Genomic DNA, 19148 nt, shown 5'->3' on the forward strand with positions numbered 1-19148 from the left:
GAGTCCCTACACCAGGCCTGGCTCCAGGGTGGGACCCCGGCTCCGCCGTACCAGGCGACATCACGTGCCTCGATTTCATAGTTGTCATGAGGGGTTCTTGAACCGCTCTTTGTCTGACCTGTCACCTAGAGCCTGTTTGCCATGGGAGACCCTACCAGGGTCATTTAAGCCCCAGACAATATAGCCTCTAGGATCATTCGAGCACTCAAACCCCTCCATCACGTTAAGGTGGCGGTTCAATACATACATCATCGCAAAAGCTTAATGACTGAAGATTGGCATAATAACCATTAATCATGGCAACTTGGCTACGTAATATCTATTAGTGTATTTTAAGACTTTGTGTAATACTTGATGAAACACCCTCCAGAAGCTGCAGTAAGACTGGTGTGATACTAGACCAGCTTATAGTTGTATAAGTAGATACTGATTTGTATATTTATGTCATCTCTCGAAGTTTACTTATGTGTTGGAGGCCTGTGTTGTTTCTGTCATGGAGGATTCAGGATTTCTCACCTTCTCCTGCATTATGTGCAAGTATGGAACGAACTCGGGTCTGCTTTCCCTCTGTGTTTTTTCCAGAGCAAGTGTGGGAGCAAAATGACCAGGGAGTCCAAGGGCTTAGAGCACAGTCTTTGGAGCAAGGTACTTCACAGATGGAGGGCATCGGAAGGATGGCATCCCGACAAAGTTGTTTTTCCACCTTTTCACCTGGATGGAAAAAGAAAAACAGGTTTTGGACATTAATGAAAATAATTCTCCACTTCACATATGATGGAAAAATAGTGCATATTGAAAATCTTCGGTTTTTACGCTGGATAAATTTCAGACCATTGCTAACATAATGACCCAGCAAATTTGTTCCCAAATCAGACAGAAAAATGTTTAGAGAAACTGTAAAACAACAAAAGCTGCTCTTCATACTCTACAGGCCTCAGTCAGAATGTTGTTGTGTTTAATAAATCACAGATTAATTAATTACATTTATTAATCTGTGGTGTATGGTTCTGTACACTTGTTACACTTGTTAGAGGCTAGATTTAAATATTTAGAACTTGTTGAACATCAGATGATACATCCATTAAAACTGTTCCCTTTCAGTCGCTACCTGATTCTATTAAACATGCATTTATGTTTTTGACTATTTCATGTGATCAAATGAGCATTTAAAACATTAAAAAAAAGCTACTGGAAAACGTTTATATAAAAAAAAGTATTTATTACAGTCAAACCATATATATTGGCTAAATCCTTTGGAAGTTGCTCCCTAACACATTTCAATACCTTCTGTCAGCCCTTCAGGGAAATGGCCATAAAGCAAAGACTGTCAGTTTATTCTGTAATATTTGTATAAGTCACATGTTTTAACAAGAGAATGGCTGCTGAGTTGTTTATATGTTCTGTATTGACCTACATTGAGAACCTGACTTCACTCTCCTCATTCATCAAACTGAATAGTAACGCCTACTTTCTATGAAAATCCTTATCTGTGAAAATCTCACTGTGAGTTGCTGAAAGATCAGCAACCAGTGAATCCAATGACCTGGCAAAGACCCCAGGGAAAACTAGGTCTATTTCCATCAGAAAGAGACAACAAGTGATCGATACAAGGCCAGTTAACAGCAACTCTATAAGATGACATCAGTGGGAGGAAGGAAGTGCTGACAATGAAAGACGCGTACAACTTTGACAGGGTTAATTAAAGACCTTCAATTTATTTAATGAAAACCTTGGAGGGTCTGCATGACATTGTTGGCTTCCGTGATGGCTTTTGTTCTTGATAATTAAAAACACCACATATTCCCAGTAGAGTTGGCCTAAATTCATGGTTAGAGTGGTTGTTCTCCAACCTAAAGTTCAGCTGTGTAATACTCACCCCTTTACATATGAAACTTAGATTTCTATATAAATGTAAGTATGAAACTTTTGGGAATTAAAGGAAAGCTTGTGGCAAAACTGTTCAACATTTGGTAAGTTTTGTCTCCTTCTCATGTTAAATACTGTTCTGCTAAACTAACACATCTAGAAGATGAAGCGGTATAATTTTAACACGGACCGTAGGGTCACAGACATCGGACAAGGAAACCTCCTACTAAATATCTAGTTTCATCCTTAGATCTTATTTATGCAATGATGCTATAATCAAGATAAATGATCTCACACACATTCAGGAATAATGGAGAAGGAACATAGGGTAAATCCACACAGATAGCTGTGTGGATCAGATGCTAATTTAATTTATTAAGATGTCTGATCCTTCAGAGTGCAATAAAGGAGATTCTGCACCTCTTACAGAAAGCTGAGCACTTCTCACAAGATAGAAGAACACAAGGACAGATAATGTGGACAAAGTCATCTGAAGCAGTTTTCCTTCATCCAGAGGCAGAAAGAAAGTCTGAATTCTTCCTGGAAAGCTCCAAGTGACAAAGAAGGCTTCAAAGGATACAGGACATGGGCTTGAGCAAGTGATAAGCTTGATCTAGAATGTTGCACCCCACAACCCTTTAAACCTAGTTGAAAAATATGTTTGTCCCTAAACTTAAACAATTCTGGATTGCTGGGTGACATCTTTTAGACAGTAAACACACACACATTCAGTCTGAAAAAAAAGGTTTAATTCCATGCTTAGCTAAAAGAACAGTTTTAACCCTACGTACCATTAGGGTCTGACATTTTTATGTTTTCTAGTTGCAACTCTTACATATGAAAAGCATCTTTTTCACAGCAAATCTAAGTTACAATTTGTGTTAACTGCAGGATGTTCTAGTCAAGGGGTCCTGAAAAGCTTTTATAAATGATATGTATCAGAGTCCCGGATCAAACTTAACCCCTGATTCCTGTTGTGGTTTTTGTCAATCATATCTCCAGCCTGCCGTGTGGCCCTGTTTTCTTATGAGGTGAAGACACCAGCAATACTTAAAAAACTTATGGGCCAACTTTATGAACTTCATTAACTTTATCATGCACATTATACTTCTGGCATAACAATTCTGCATTTTAATTGAGAAGATCCTGAAAAGGGTGGACAGCTCCCTCTGGGCTCGGGGTCAGTCTCTGTCTCAATTGATAATAGGAAAGAGTGGGACATGGATAATAGGATTTGGGCTTTGTCTACAGTAATGTGGGTGCAGCTCCAATCTGCCATGATAAAGAAAGTATTGAGCCAAAAAACAAAGATCTCAATCCATGTTATTTCAACCCCCACCTATAGTCATGAAATCAAAACCACACATTAAAGATGAGCTCCTGGACATAAGCGACTAAAAGAGGCCTAAACTATACCATGGCCAAAGCTTAATCTTAGTGGTAGAATGAGGAGTTCTTTCTTTCCTCTATGGGTTGGAGCCATTGGTCCTCCATGTCCAAAGATGTCAGCTGTCGGTCATCTTCTTTTGGAGGTTTTACAAGCACATCCCATTATCAGGAGACCCCAGAGCAGTACCAGAATTAAGGCCATGATCCGATATTGAGAAAGGGGAGGACAATGGATGGATAGATAAGAAATCTGAAACTTTTCTAACAATCTTTTCACCTTTTACAATAATGCAATATTGAAGAAGAAACTGCTGTACTACCTGGTCTGTCTGTGTCATTTGACCTGCTTCATACACTTTGCTCATATCATATTGCTCAGACATCTGTTGGGTCCCTAAAGATTTGCAGATGAAACAACCAACATTGCAAAAGAATAAAATTCAGAAGGAGCATATATGACCAGCTCCCACAAATGGTAAATGGCCTATAGCACTTTATCAAGTCCTCAAAGACCTCAAAGCACTTTACACTACAAGCAGTCATCCACCATTCATACACTGACAGTGGTGAGCTACAATGTAGCCACAGCTACCCTGGGGCAGACTGACAATTGTGAGGCGCCATCTGACCACCATCTGCAGGCGAGGCGGGTGAAGTGTCTTGCCGAAGGATACAATGACTGAGACAGACAGAGTTGAAGTTCGAACCAGCAACCCACTGGTTACAGGACGAACCCCTACCACTGTCACCAATGTTTTCTGAATGAAACATTGTCAGCAGGAACGAGACATGAGTTTATTAATGACTTGTTGGGACCCCAGGCAGGTACTGTACTGTACATAATCAAAGGCTGGTATGAACTTCACTGGAACTTGTAAAATAAATCACAGTGACCCTTCCAGCTCAGCCCAGGAGGAGGAGGAGTCAGGGCTGGCCCTAAAACCGCTCGCTCTCAATCCGGCTGCAGCCCCCAGCTAACGGAGAGAATCGCACGTCAGCTGAAGGTCTTTAAACCTGCAGGAGAGTATAAGACTTCTTCAAAGAATCCCTGGATCCAAAGTGACTACAATCCGGTGGCTGAATACCCGCCGATCTTGTGCATCAAAGTTAAGTAACAATCTGCTGTTAGAGTACCCAGTGTACATTCATAAAAAGAAGGTAATTAAGACATGCTTGACTTCTCTTTTGAGGCCTACAGAAGCAACCAGAAAGCCCTGGCAGCTCTAAGTGAAGCAATTTCCCCCTGATGAAAGAGGACAGCATAGGAGCTGCCAGCTCTGCACAGGTCTAGTGTGTCGACCCACCACAAGCTATGAAGCAGCAGCAAAAGTCCTGTGTTCTGCACACATGAGGCTGGATGACATGGATGACTTCGCTCCTCAACTCGTTGCCTGCAGGACACCTTTTTCTTCAGAACGGTTTAAGTAAGAGGTGTTGTTTTGGGCAGAAATAAATAGTTTAGGATGAAATAATCTGAATAATGTTTCTTTCATGAATTTTGTTTTTTTGTTGGTGTCGAGAAAACTCAGCTATCTAAGTTCTAGCAGACTAGCTGCTCAGCTAATGTAAACAGGCTTCTCAGCATTAAGCTAATAATTATGTGTTCTGTGTTGTGCTTAAAGATAAGACAAACTTTATTTAAAGAGTGGGTTTGAAACACATATATTGTAACGCGGCATCAACGGTTATGCATTTGTTAGCTCCAACCGCTCATTAGCGGTTGGAGCTAGAGCTTGATTCACCCTTTTCTCTGTTGTACTAATACCACCGCCTTATTGGGCAGGTATTCACAGGACCACACTTAACAGTCCCAATTATTATTTCTTTAATATTAAATTATATAATCATAACAATAATCACAACAGACTGTAGCGGTATATTCATTCGGATACACTATATTGGCAAAAGTATTTATCTGTCCACTTTTACATGTACAGGAACTTTGATGACATTTTGTTCTTAATCTAAAAGAACCAATTTATTGATGGACCCACCATTGCCAGCAATAGCCACTTTAACTATTAAGGAAACACCTACAAGATTTAATGTGTAAATAGTTAGATGAGAAAACCAAAATTGCATCCTTCACTGGATGCAATTTAGTGTGTTCAAGAAGGTTGAGGTCAAGACTCTGTGGAGGCCAGTCAAGTTTCTCCACACCACACGTTGGAATACCAGAATTCATTGATTTGGTTGTAAGACCCAATACTTTTTCTTATATAGTGTATTACATCTGCAGAGACCTGGTTGGGATAAAAAACTTGTCACATTAAAGAAAACACAAAAAGGAGAAACTACATAGTCCTGAACATGATTGGTTAGTGAGTTAGGTACAAATATTTTTACTATTTTACTCCACGTACACGTCATTGGTTAAAATAAAATCTGCATAGTACCAACAATTGCCTGTTCTGAAATGGGGACTAGAAAATCTTGATTGGGACAATCCTAGTATATAGTAAGCATAAGCTCATCTGCGGTACGTTGCACTTTTAAGCACAAAGGTGATCTTTATGTCCTCGCAAGATTTGCCTTATTACCTTGGTACATCTACTGTGAAGATAATGATACCCATATAATCATAGTTAAAATATAGTTAAAACAATACAGAGATGAATAATCTGCCCACATATTTTATTGTTGTCAGGAGTTTCCAAAGAGATCTGACATATTCTTACTCCATACCTCGATACAATTTCCATAACTGCTTGTTAAAATATTACATCATTACAAAGACAGGATCAAGCCCAGATATTGTATTTTTCCTGCAGCTGAAGAATCTTTAGAAGTGTGTATCTGACAGTCAGGGAGATACATTGAATATAATTCCATGATGACAATCTGTCATCATGAATGCCCTAAATGCTTGAACATTCTGAAAAGAAAAAAAAAACATCATAAAAGAGGCCAGTACTCTACAAGAAAATACTATACTTTACTGTCTGATGTTTGCTATTTATAACAAAGAATCTCATTTATAAAAATGATCATCTTTACTGCTAATATTTTACAGACAGGTGCTGCTCTCTCTGAATGGAGGGTTAGCCTAGAGTGTAGTTTAACATGGAACCTGGTGACCAACCCCCATCTCTGTGTCTTTCTCCCCAGAGACCTCATTAACAGACACTCTCTTTCTCTTTCTCTCTCTCTCTCTCTCACACACACACACACACACACACACACACACACACACACACACACACACATCCGTGTTTTACTATCTTTATGAGGACTTTTTGGTTACTTCCGTTGACTTCCATTCATTTTCCTTGATTTTTAGTGCTTAACCCTGACCCTAACACTAACCCTAACCTGAACCAGTTAATACCTAACCCTAACCCTAACAATAACTCAATTCATACCCTAGTCCTAAACCTAATCCCTGTCCCAAGAATGGAATTTGAAAAAGTGAGGACCAGGAAAATGTCCTCACTTTGTCAAAATGTCCTCACTTTGCGATAAAAATACAAAAAATGGTTCTCACTCAGCAACAAGTACAAGAACACACACACACACACACACATATAAAACAACAACCGTTGTCTCTCTCAGATAGAAATGACGAAATGAAAACTTCATTATTCATCATTGATCATTATTTATGCATAAATTGGAATTAAATTCCTATATATTTCTGTTTATTTAATGTGAGCTGAAATTAAAACATTTGTTTTAATTAAAAGATGGTGATGCAGGTAATACTTAAAAACCAGTTTAATTAGAATTAAAATGGTCATATTTCCTTTTTTTATCAAGAGATTTTTGTTACTTAATTAATATCATAAAGGGTTTAATATCTGTTGTCATCCATTTCGGAAAGTAAACTCATTCATCATATAGATTCATTACACAGAGTGAAATATTTTAAGCCTTTATTTCTTGTAATATTGATGAATATGGCTTACAGAGAATGAAAACCAAAAGTTCAGCATCTAAGAAAATTATAATTTTGTGAACAAGTAAAATATTGGAAACTCCTGGTGTCACTCCCTAATCATCTAATTTACCAAAACCACATGCAAAGGTTTCCTGACCCTCTAAATGGTCTTTCGGTCCGGGTCAGCAGGCTACACAGAAATAGGGAAGACTACTGACTGGACAGATGTCCAGAAGTCATTGACACCCCCCACAAGGAGTGCTGTCTCCAAACATATTCATAGAAAGCTGAGTTCTCACCATATTTCCAAATGTACACTTCCAGGTGAAAAACTCACACTCACATACACCCAAATACATAGACCCAATCAACACAAACACACTTATTTCTTCACATATGTTCAACTACTCAACCTCCCCCATACACACACACACACACACACACCAACATACAATTACTCTAAATGGCTGAAGGCCATACAAGCACAGTTCACTATAACATCAATAAAAGGTTTCAGTGAGGTGTAGGAGACAATAAGATGCATTGTTACAATGAACCTTTGTATGCTAATATTTATTTTTTCATATTTTCAGAATTTTGATTTTAAAAAGGGAGACATGAGTAGTTTTAAAACCCTGCATTCTAGAGCAACATACACTATATTGCTGGAAGTATTTGCTCACCCATTCAAATAATTGAAATCAGGTGTTTCAATCACTTCAATGGCCACATATGTAGAAAATAAAGCACCTACGCATGCAGACTGTTTCTACAAACATTTGCGTGTAACCAGGGCAGTGTAATTAGACTCTTTTAGACTTAAGTCTACAAAGCAGAATTTATAAGTTAAAATGGGTGTAATTTAATTTATTGTTCTGTTAAGAATGTTATCCTTGAAGGGCAATTGATTAATGGTATTGCATCTTTATTGATTGATGACACATGTGAGAGTTGTAGTTTCCTACACTATCAGGGGTATGTAAAGGTAGTACAAGTGGTGAAGGGGGTGTTGGATTGGAGGACACTCAGTTGGGCGGTCGAAGAGTGATCAGCTAGGAAAGCTTGTCTCTGTGGACTTTGTGTTTTGTCGGTTAGATAAATCATGGTGAGTTGATGCGCTGGAGTGAGTAGTGAAGAATGCTGATGTTTTTGCTAGAAGTTTATGGACTGATTTTTGCTACTAGCTTACAGTAAATGTGAGTAGTCAATGCTAACCAGCATACTATGAACTACAGCTTTCAGTTTGCTAACTCAGCTGGACAGGGAAGACTGTAGGAATTGTTACTGAACTGGTTAAAGACAGCTTGGACCCAGAAAGCACTCTGAGCCACCAGGATGCGTTCAGAGTACTTCTGGCAATGTGGGACGCCAGGGCGAGCAGCTGGAGATTAAGGTGGATGAGGCACAGGGCTTGCTAATTGTATTGGAACACACACCGGCATACTACTTGGAGTGGGAGCTGTGACTGAGCACACCAAACTAGGGTTCTTATGGATTGAGAGGACGACTACATGGAGCTGAGTGGATTTGTAATGGTGCCTTCAGACCAACTGCGATTTCAGTGAATTGTTTGCCTCATGCATGTGCTGTCGCTTGCGTGACATTTCGCCAGCAATTCGCCTGGCCAACGCCTGACAGCGCTCCACTCACTCCACTTCCTTCACCGCGTCATCAAATAGGAGAAGCTTCTATCTGCTGCTTGCCAGTTTTAACTCAACACGGAGGACCTGGATTTTATGTAGCGAGTCACGGCGCTTTATTTATGGAAAGCCGAACAACGCCGCCGTCATCAATGTCCCTGGGTTCTCCACATTCTCCAGAGACGGAACCAGTTTGGAGACCACCACCACCTACTCCAGGAGCAGCATCTGGATGACGGTCGCTTTCAGCGGTACTTCCGCCTATCCAGGACACAGTTTGAGGACCTGCTGCTTCGCGTTGGGGGATAAAACAACCTCCGGGACACCAACTACAGGCGCTGTATCCTCGCTGCAGAACGCCTGTCTATCTGTGTTCGGTGAGTGAAAAAATCTCAGCTCAATAGAAAGCTGTGTGCTCAACAACTTCATGCGTGCCTTATTAACCAGTCCTTTTCAGGACTAAATTTCAACTGCTTTTTTCAAAGCCACCCACAAACCTCTCAGAGGAAACCTTCCTTCATCCTATGTGTACATGAATGTTTCTGTCTTTTTTTATAAATGCGATGTTTGAGGATTGTAGGAATTGTTTTCCCTTATTTCTTTGCAGGGACTGCACTGACTGATTCGCGACACAAATTGACAGAAAAGTCAATTTGTGTCCATTGCTTCCGCGATGGAAGTGAAACCCAGGTCCATCGCATGTTTCGCTTGGCATTGCTTCACTCCTGAACACGCCTCTGCATAGGGTTAACATCACTCGTTCCTATCGCGTCATTCGCGGTCAGCCTGAACGCATCATAAGGAAGCACATTCATCTTGCATAAGCTACCGCCATTTTATTCTATATTTATTTGCTCTTGGAGTGAATCTGCAATGTTCCCAAGCTTTAACACAGGCCTGCAATGAAGGGTTAGCCTAGAGGGGGTTTGCCCGCTTTATTTTTGCATAACTAGTTAAGTGACTGATAATTGAATTGGTGTTATTGTTCTTGGTCTAGCAATGATTTTTAGGTTTGTCTGCAATATGTGTGGAAAGCTGACATGCACCTTTATGTTTATGCGTTTTGTTAAATTGTTTTTTGCTTAGTCTTTACATCTGGCGTGAGTAATCAATTATGTGTTTCGTTTTCTGCTTAGTGTTTATTTCCACCACCCCAAAATATTATTTAATCATCTGAACTTAGTGGATGAATAAAAGAACCCAGTGCCCACTCATTTACTTTAGTAGTACAAAAGAGCTACATGTGAAAGAATGGGTTGCTCTCAGGAGCTCAGTGAATTCCAGCCTGGTACTATGATAGGATGCCACCTGTGCAACAAGTCCAGTCATTATATTTTCTTGCTCCTAAAAAATGACACCGGTGGAAGCGATTGGGAACAACAGCAACTCAGCCATGTAAACTGATGGAGTGGGGCAGCAGATGCTGAAGTGTATAGCATGCAAAGGTCACCAACTTTCAGCAAAGTCAATCACTACAGACCCCAAACAGCATGTGGCCTTCAGATTAGCTCCAGAACTGTATGTAGAGAGCTTCATGGAATGGGTTTCCATGGCCGAGCAGCTGCATCCAAACCTTAAATCACCACCTGCATGGCAAAGCCTTGGATGCAATGGTGTAAAGTACGCTGTCCCTGGACTCTAGAGCAGTAGAGGCGCATATTCTGGAGCAATGAATAGCACTTTTCCATCTGGACGAGTCTGGGTTTGGCCCTTTTCCCGGTAGAACGCTACTTGTCTGACTGCATTGTGTCGTGTAACGTTTGATGGAGGGTGGATTATGCTGTGGGGTTGTTTTACAAGAGCTAGGCTTGGCCCCTTAGTTCCAGTGAAAGGAACTCTGAATGCATCAGCATACCAAGATTTTATACAACTCTATGCTCTTAACTTTGTGGGAACAGTTTGGAGATGGTCCCTTCCTCTTCCAACATGACCAGTGTACAAAGCAAGTTCCTTAAAGACATGGATGAGAGAGTTTGGTGTGGATTAATGACTGCCCTGATCTTAACCTGATAGAGCACCTTTGGGATTAATTAGTGGAGACAGATCCAGGTCTTCTTGTCCAACATCAGTCTATGACCTCAAAAATTTGCTTATAGAAGAATGGTCACAAATTCCCATGAAGATGCACCTAAACCTTGTGGACAGCCTTCCCAGAAGAGCTGAAGCTGTTATAACTGCAAAGGGTGGACCAACGTCATATTGAACCCTATGAATTAAGAATGGGATGTAACCTAAGTTTATATGCAAGTCAAGGCAATGAATATTTTTGGCAATATAATATATCTAGAAAGCAGAAGAAGGTTAAATGACCAGCCAGAAATCTGCTCTAAATGTTATCTGTTAAAGTGCTCCATTAGGCTAAACAGTTTCATAAGTCTACTTTAATATGTCCACTAACCGTCACTGTTGATACACTGGACTTGGGGAATTTGTGTTCCAGGTCCACACTGCTTCTCGTTGTCAGGGATACACTCCTCCAGTTCTACCACAAGCCACTCGAAGCAGCTGGGGTCTTCACACGGTATGGCCTCCACTAGATGAGGGCAGTTTCCTGTCCCATCTGTGGGCTCATTGATGATCCTTCGTTTCCTTAGTTTAAAACCTGTTACAAAAAAATGAAAGCATTTATCAAAGTATCACTTTTATAGTATGGTTCTGAATAATGTGAAAAAGTACTTTACAGCACATGATGAGACAAGTAAACAAGTAAGCTGGTACAAACCAGCTCACAGGTTGTAAACCATGACATTTCCTGTTATTTGACATGCAGCAATAAACCAAAATCTAATATGACTCCTCTAGAACCTTTGGAGATGATTGTGCAAAGAAGGGTTTTTCTAAAATGAAGAACATTGCGGACAACCCTGAGCGTCTTCTTCATGAGACTGTGCTACAACAACAGAGTGTCTTCAGTCAGAGGCTTCTTCAGATCTGCTGTAAGACTGATCCTTCCTGCCCACAGCCATCAGCATCTACAACGGCTCTTTGAAGAAACCTGCATAGTATGAGCTACAACAACATTTAATTTCCCTTTGGGATTATTAAAGTATTTTTGAATATTGAACTGAATGAGGCTCTAACACAATGACATAGCTGTCATAAATTCAATGACTGTCATATAACAGCAAATGTAAGCTGACATTACAAACCTAAAAATGTGTCAAAAATAAAGATTGTTTTCTTTATGACGGCTCCAATGTTTCACTCATTCAAAGACGTTTCATCCAAAATGACAAACTGTCTCTACAGTGCATTAATGCAGATGAATTTGTTCTGTTTAACAATGTGACATTCCACAGCCAAGTCCTCAGGATGTTCCTTCCACCCCAACCAAGGTCAACCCCCCGTATTTCACACTTCCGCTCCCGTCAGATAAGGCTGCAAAGCCCGGGAGTACTTCTGGGAGACAGGTTCTATTTCATTTTTGTCTTCCTTTGAAAATCCTTTATTTAATCAGGTAGGTCAGCTGGCCATGAACCATCCATCCTGTGTCTGAACTCACTAACAGATGTGTTATCTGATGGATGGTGGGTGGTTGGGGAGGGGGATTACTTTGTATGTGGAGAAATTAGGCTCAGGGTCCTGGAAATTCGATTTATCTATCTGCAGGGGGTATAATGATTTGCATGGCTGAAAGATAGCAACAAAACACATGCTTTCACTGTGAGACCTAGGGGCTTCATTTTCACACATACGCAAATATAATCATAGTTGATGTACATTGCCAGGAAACAGAAGAGGGGAAAAGAGGAAAAAATAGAGAAAAAATTGACTGATTTGGTGCAACTGAACAAATGGCTTTTCAACAGCTCTAACACCTCATGTAGCATGGAGTAGGGCACTGAGAAATCATCACTCATTGACTTGCCACCACAGACAGTGAACTGGAACCCCACAAAGAATCTTTAGATGTGCTGGAAAAGATTTTACTATGAAAAGTAACTCCTTCATTTAATTTAGAATGTCAACAAAAGCATAAAAAGCAATACTAATTCTAGATGCAAATACACACTTTAACACAGCAGGCTGAAATCGACATACATCTCAGTAACCATAAAGATGATTTAATCTATTTGTCAGAGCTTGTTGCTGAAATTATATTCCATCATGTTAAGTATCACATATTTTAACATTCATATCTGTTGTCTAAACAATAATGAAATAATCTCCTAAATATGTCATGTGTGAACACAGGAGCAGTGAAACTTTGTACCAGCATTTTGGTTTTACAGCAATAAAAATTAATTTCTTTAATTTACTATGTTTTGACTTTAGTACTATGTCTCTTGTATTTGTTGTTTTTCTCTTTAAAATGAGATTTGGCCATGAACTTTGGGTCATGACCGAAAGAACGAGATCCCAGATACAAGGGGCTGAAATGAGCTTCCTCCGTAGGGTGGCCGGGCACTCCCTTAGATAAATGGTAAATGGACTGAACTTATATAGCGCTTTTCCAGTCATACATACCGCTCAAAGTGCTTTACACTAGAGCCACATTCACCCAATCGCACTCACTAACGCTCATTCATACACCGATACGCAGATCGGTAGGCAACTTGAGGTTAAGTGCCTTGCCCAGGGGCACATCGACATATGGCAGGAGGGAGCTGGAATCGAACCAACAACCTTCTGATTGCAAGACGACTATGCTTCCTACTGAGCCACAGTCGCAAAAATGAGGTGCGAGGAGCTCAGCTATCCGGGAGGGGCTCAGAGTAGAACCACTGCTCCTCCACATCATGAGGAGCCAATTGAGGTGGCTCGAGCATCTATGACAGATGCCTCCTAGACGCCTTCCTCGGGAGGTGTTCCAGGCAGGTCCCACCGGGAGTAGGCCCAGGGGACGGCCCAGGACACACTCCCCTCGCAGGAGCTGGAGGAGGTGTCTGGGGAGAGGGACGTCTGGGAAGAGTTGTACATCGAGAAATGAGAATCGACTGGAAGCAGGACTTAACTTTCGATTCTTCCAGAATCAAATTTTGATTTTTTGATTCCTCCTTTTGATACCTACTCCGCCAACCAGAAAAAGAAGCCACCTAATATCAGCAAAGAAGAATCCGCAGGAAGTCTGAGGGCAATAATGGATAGTGTGCGGTGGCGATCAAAAATGTGGCTATACTTTACTAAAATGAATGACCAGTCGGCTCAGTGCAACACTTCGACTTGCACTCACTGGCCACTTTATTAGGTACACCTGTCCAACTGCTTGTTAACGCAAATTTCTAATCAGCAAATCACATGGCAGCAACTCAATGCATTTAGGCATATAGACTTGGTCAAGACAATCTGGTGCAGTTCAAACCGAGCATTAGAATTAGCATATTTTCTAGAATTGCGCCGCTCAAGGTGGCAGCAGGTTGGAGTAGCTCTGTTACTTTTGATTCTGATTTATTCTTTTGTGGGAACTATTCCTCTTGCGGTGGATACAGTTGATTGTTTTTTGGACGACTCTCCACTTCAGTGTCGGATGCTGTGCAGCTTGGAGGATTTTTCTTAATACTTTCTATTTTTGGACATTTTTATGATGCATTGCCATGGCAACGGGGCTGTTTCTTACAACCGGGAGCAACTGATTAATATATCAAAAGCTCAAATAATATTTCAACTACAACCCCAAATCCCTGATGAGTTGAAAAGGAGATGCCATGGATGCAGAGCAGGAGCTAAGAGAAGAGAGAGAAGGAGGAAGTTCAAACCATCTCTTCCGTCGATTTTGATGGGCAATATGAGATCGTTGGGAAACAAGTTGGATGAACTCCAAGCCCTACAAAGGACCCAGCCAGAGTACCGGGCATTCAGTATCATGTGTTTTACTGAGACATGGCTGCAGGATCATATCCCCGACTCCAGCGTCTCTCTGCCGGGCTTTTTAACCATACAAGCAGACAGAGATTTAAAGAGGAGCGGCAAATGTAAAGGAGGTGGACTGGCAGTACTTGTGAACAACAGATGGTGTAATCCATGACATGTAACTGTGAAGTGTCATCTCTGCAGTCCAGATATTGAACTGTTGGCAGTAAGTTTTCGTCCATATTATTTATCCAGACAGTTCAGTGTTATTTTGGCAACAGTTTACGTTCCACCTTCCGCTGTTGCCGACACTGCATGTGATGCCATCAGCTCAGTTGTTGCTAAGCTACAGACACAAAACCCCAAGGCTTTTGTGGAAATTTCTGGTGATTTTAACCATGCTTCACTCTCTGCTACACTTCCAACGTTTCAACAGTTTGTCAGCTGCTCTACCAGAAAAACAAAACATTGGATTTCTTTTATGCAAATGTCAAGGACTCATACATCTCTACAGCAAGACCTCCTCTAGGCAAATCAGATCACAATCTTGTTTTTCTCTGCTCGAAATATAAGCCCCTTGTTCAGAGGCAACCTGAAATAAAGAGGACTGTGAGAAAATGGTCACAGGAAGCTGAAGAAGCTCTGCAAGGTTGCTTTGAGGCTACAGACTGGGACGCACTGCAACAAGAAGCTGGAGAGCAAGCTCCAGCAAAACAATATCAGAGATGTGTGGACAGGGATGAAGATCACAGGCTTCAAGCAGAAGGATGATCGGACCGATGGAGGTCTGGACAGAGCCAATGAACTGAACACATTCTTCAATAGGTTCAGTTCAGAAACAAGCTCAGCATCCTCCTCTCCTGCTCACAGCGAAAAAGACATTCCACCTTCCTTTGACCCACAGGACCCACAGCTGTCCAGTAACACCTCATATTTTTTATCTTCCACCTCAGCCCTAGACCCTTCTGCTTCTACATGTTTGCCTTCAACCATATCAGAAGATGCTGATGCTTCCTTTGTTTCCCCCTTCCACCTGTGTGTCTCAAGAAGTCAAGTGAAGATGCAACTGGAGAGACTGAATCGGAATAAGGCTGCAGGTCCAGATCATGTCACCCCTAGAGTCCTGAAGGCCTGTGCAGAGCAGCTCTGTGGGATTCTGCAGCACCTCTTCAACCTTAGCCTGGCCCAGAAGAAGGTTCCGGTGTTGTGGAAGAGCTACTGTCTTGTTCCGGTACCAAAGAAAACTCACCCATCAGTCCTCAATGACTATAGACCTATTGCCCTGACATCTCACATCATGAAGGTCCTAGAGAGACTCCTGTTGGCCCACCTGAGTAAGCAAACAGTAAACCATCAGGACCCCCTTCAGTTTGCTTATCGCTGTGGAGTTGGAGTTGAAGATGCCATCATACACCTGCATCTGGACAAAGCCAGTAGCACTATGAGGATCAAGTTCTTTGATTTCTCCAGTGCATTTAATACAATCCAACCTGATTTGCTTTGTCAGAAACTCCAGAAGACTCAGGTGGAGACCTAAACAATCTCCTGGATCAAAAACTACCTGACAAACAGACCACAGTTTGTGAGACTGAAGGGTTGTGAGTCTAACCAGGTAGTCAGCAGCACAGGAGCACCACAGGGGACTGTACTCTCACCATTCCTTTTCACTCTGTACACCTCAGACTTCCAGTACAAGACAGATTCCTGTGATCTGCAGAAATACTCGGATGATTCTGCAGTCGTGGGGCGGATCAGAGATGGACAAGAAGATGAGTACAGGAAGGTGGTGGACCGCTTTGTGGCATGGTGTGGAAACAATCATCTCATCTTGAACGTGACTAAAACAAAGGAGATGATTGTAGATTTTAAGAGAAACAGGAATAAGTCAAAAACTATTTCCATCATGGGAGAAGAAGTGGAGGTGGTGGAGGAGTATAAATACCTCGGTGTTCACCTGGACAACAGACTGGAGTGGAGATGCAACTGTGAAGCCATCTACAAGAAGGGACAGAGCAGACTGTACTTCTTGAGGAAGCTTAGGCCCTTTGGTGTTTGCAGCAAGATGCTGCATATCTTCTATAAGTCTGTTGTGGAGAGTGTGATCTCTTCTGCCATCATCTGCGGGGGAAGCAGCATCAGAGCCAGGGACTTAAAAAAGCTCAACAAGCTGATAAAGAAGTCTGGATCTGTTCTGGGGACTCCTCTGGAACCTTTGGAGATCATTGTGGAAAGACGGATTCTTCATAAAATGAAGAACATTATGGAGAACCCTCAGCATCCTCTTCATGAGACTGTCCTACAGCAACAGAGTGTCTTCAGTCAGAGGCTTCTTCAGATCTGCTGTAAGACGGAGCGCTACAGGAGATCCTTCCTGCCCACAGCGATCAGCATCTACAACGGCTCTTTGAGGAAACCTTCATAATGAGCTACAACAACATTTAATTTCCCTTTGGGATTAAGAAAGTATTTTTGAATTGAATTGAATTGAATGGTGGTGGTGTAATGGTGTGGGGGATATTTTCTTGGCACACTTTGGGCCCCTTAGTACCAATTGGGCATTGTGTCAACACCACAGCCTACCTGAGTATTGTTGCTGACCATGTCCATCCCTTTATGACCACAGTGTACCCATCTTCTGATGGTTACTTCCAGCAGGATAACAAGATGTCATAAAGGACGAATCTTCTCAGACCGGTTTCTTGAACATGACACTGAGTTCACTGTACTCAAATGGCCTCTGCAGTCACCAGATCTCAATCCAATAGAGCACCTTTGGGATCTGGTGGAACAGGAGATTTGCATCATGGACGTGCAGCCAACAAATCTGCAGCATCTATGTGATGCTATCATGTTAATATGGATCAAATTCTCTGAGGAATGTTTCCAGTACCTTATTGAATCTATGCCATGAAGGATTAAGGCAGTTCTGTAGGCAAAAGGGGGTCCAACCCGGTACTAGCAAGGTGTACCTAATAAAGTGGCCAGTGAGTGTATATCATGCAAAGGAGGGTGCACGACAAATATGGCAAAACACCTTCGGATTCATGGTATACAAGAAACGGAGTTTTCGATGTGCTGCTCCGTACTCCCACCAACTCCGAAACTAAACCTCGCACCACACTGACGTCAGTCAGGTAGTAAAACAATAAATTACTGTACTTTTTATTAAAAACATCAAGGCAACTAACAAGTTATTTTTGAGTTATAGCAAATAGTCGACTCCAATGCAAGTCCCCTGCTAACGCTACCACATGTATTTTTTTCATAGACAAACAACCCTCAGTTGGTAACGTTAGCCAGGCAGTTGAAAAGACTCCACAATGTCCATCAGTGGGAGTTCAGTAACATATTTGTGTTTAAGCGTTTGTGTTTAAGCTTTCAAAAATAAAGCTCTCTTTTGAAAATGTACTCCTGTGAAAAGAAAATTAATAAAATTTATATTCAAGTTCTTAGGTTTAATATTTATATACTGGTTGAAAATAGCCCTGTGAAAAATTTATAGTAAAGTTCATATAAAGTAAAAAGTTAATAGAAATAAAATTCATACAGAAGTTCAGTCTGCTGCCCCCGCGACCCGGTCTCGGATGAAGTGAAAGACGACGAGTACGACGAGTATGAGTACGAGTACAAGTATTATATATATCTACTTTTTTTGGCACCTATCTCCTCCTCCATACATTGTGCTATTTCAGCCATTCAACTTTTAAAATGTTCAGCTCATTTAAGACATTACAGCTATGACTTTTGGTAATAATATTTTTTATACACAATGTTCAGCTTTTTGTGCCGATTTATGGCCCATTAATGGAACAAAATTAATTCTGCAAAATTCCGCCAAACGTTTGCTCTTTCTCAGCTAACTACTTTCACATACTTTCAGTTAGAAACTCCATTCAAAGTTTAAACGGGTCACCAGACATGCTGAGATCAAATTATATCTTCAACATCAAATGATTCAGCTTTTTGACATCTCTGAATTTTCTTGACTGAATTATCTTGACTAAATTTTCATGAACAAATTGCTGTTGTTTTTACAGATTTCACTCTACAGGAGTAATCTATGCATCAAAATGTAGCTCCATCTTTCATTGCCGTAGATTTTACGGTTTTCTTTAAAACACTCCTTAAGCACCTGCATGTCACACCTCCTGACCCATTGGGATCAATACAAAATCTAAGAAAAGGGAGGACTGCAACTTTCAGTGAAAATGATCTTTTTTGAATCACCCAATCTCCTAAATGGCAGCGTGTAGAGACATGAGCCTTGTCAGTTTTTTGCCTCAGTAGGTCTTCTCACTCACAGTGAAGGAATTATTTTGATATCTTTTACTGTTTTCCCATTAGGTAGGGTTGTTTCAGAGTAAAAAAATCTGCCTTCGCTTAGGTTAAACATTTTCTAAATTATCCACTTGAAAAGCTTAATGATTGTTCAGCAAAGCATACAGATTCATACAGTACATGAATCAAATCGATAGCCCTCATAGTTTCCGAGTTATTCAAAGTTGTTCATGGGCATGTTCAGGCATTTTTGTCTTTTTCTCAATTTTTCCCTTTCTTTTCACATAGTGTTGTGCCTTTAATAATAT

At 41.0% G+C, this 19148-nt stretch overlaps 1 protein-coding gene across 5 annotated transcripts in view; it reads right to left on the reverse strand.

Annotated features, from left to right (window-relative positions):
* Positions 1–19148, reverse strand: part of thsd7aa (thrombospondin, type I, domain containing 7Aa) — a 180326-nt gene that overhangs the window by 54731 nt on the left and 106447 nt on the right. For all 5 annotated transcript variants that reach the window (XR_007041014.1, XR_007041012.1, XR_007041013.1 and 2 more), the window contains 2 exons: positions 11171–11374; positions 517–711 (listed from right to left, as the gene is read on the reverse strand). Coding sequence is in view for 2 of the 5 variants with exons in the window: in XM_047383876.1 (XP_047239832.1) it covers positions 517–711; positions 11171–11374 (399 nt within the window). In the remaining 3 variants the exon portion in view is untranslated. The remainder of the gene's footprint in view (positions 1–516; positions 712–11170; positions 11375–19148) is intronic.

The sequence above is a fragment of the Girardinichthys multiradiatus genome, chromosome 13, assembly GCF_021462225.1.
Source record: "Girardinichthys multiradiatus isolate DD_20200921_A chromosome 13, DD_fGirMul_XY1, whole genome shotgun sequence".
Lineage (NCBI taxonomy): Eukaryota > Metazoa > Chordata > Actinopteri > Cyprinodontiformes > Goodeidae > Girardinichthys > Girardinichthys multiradiatus.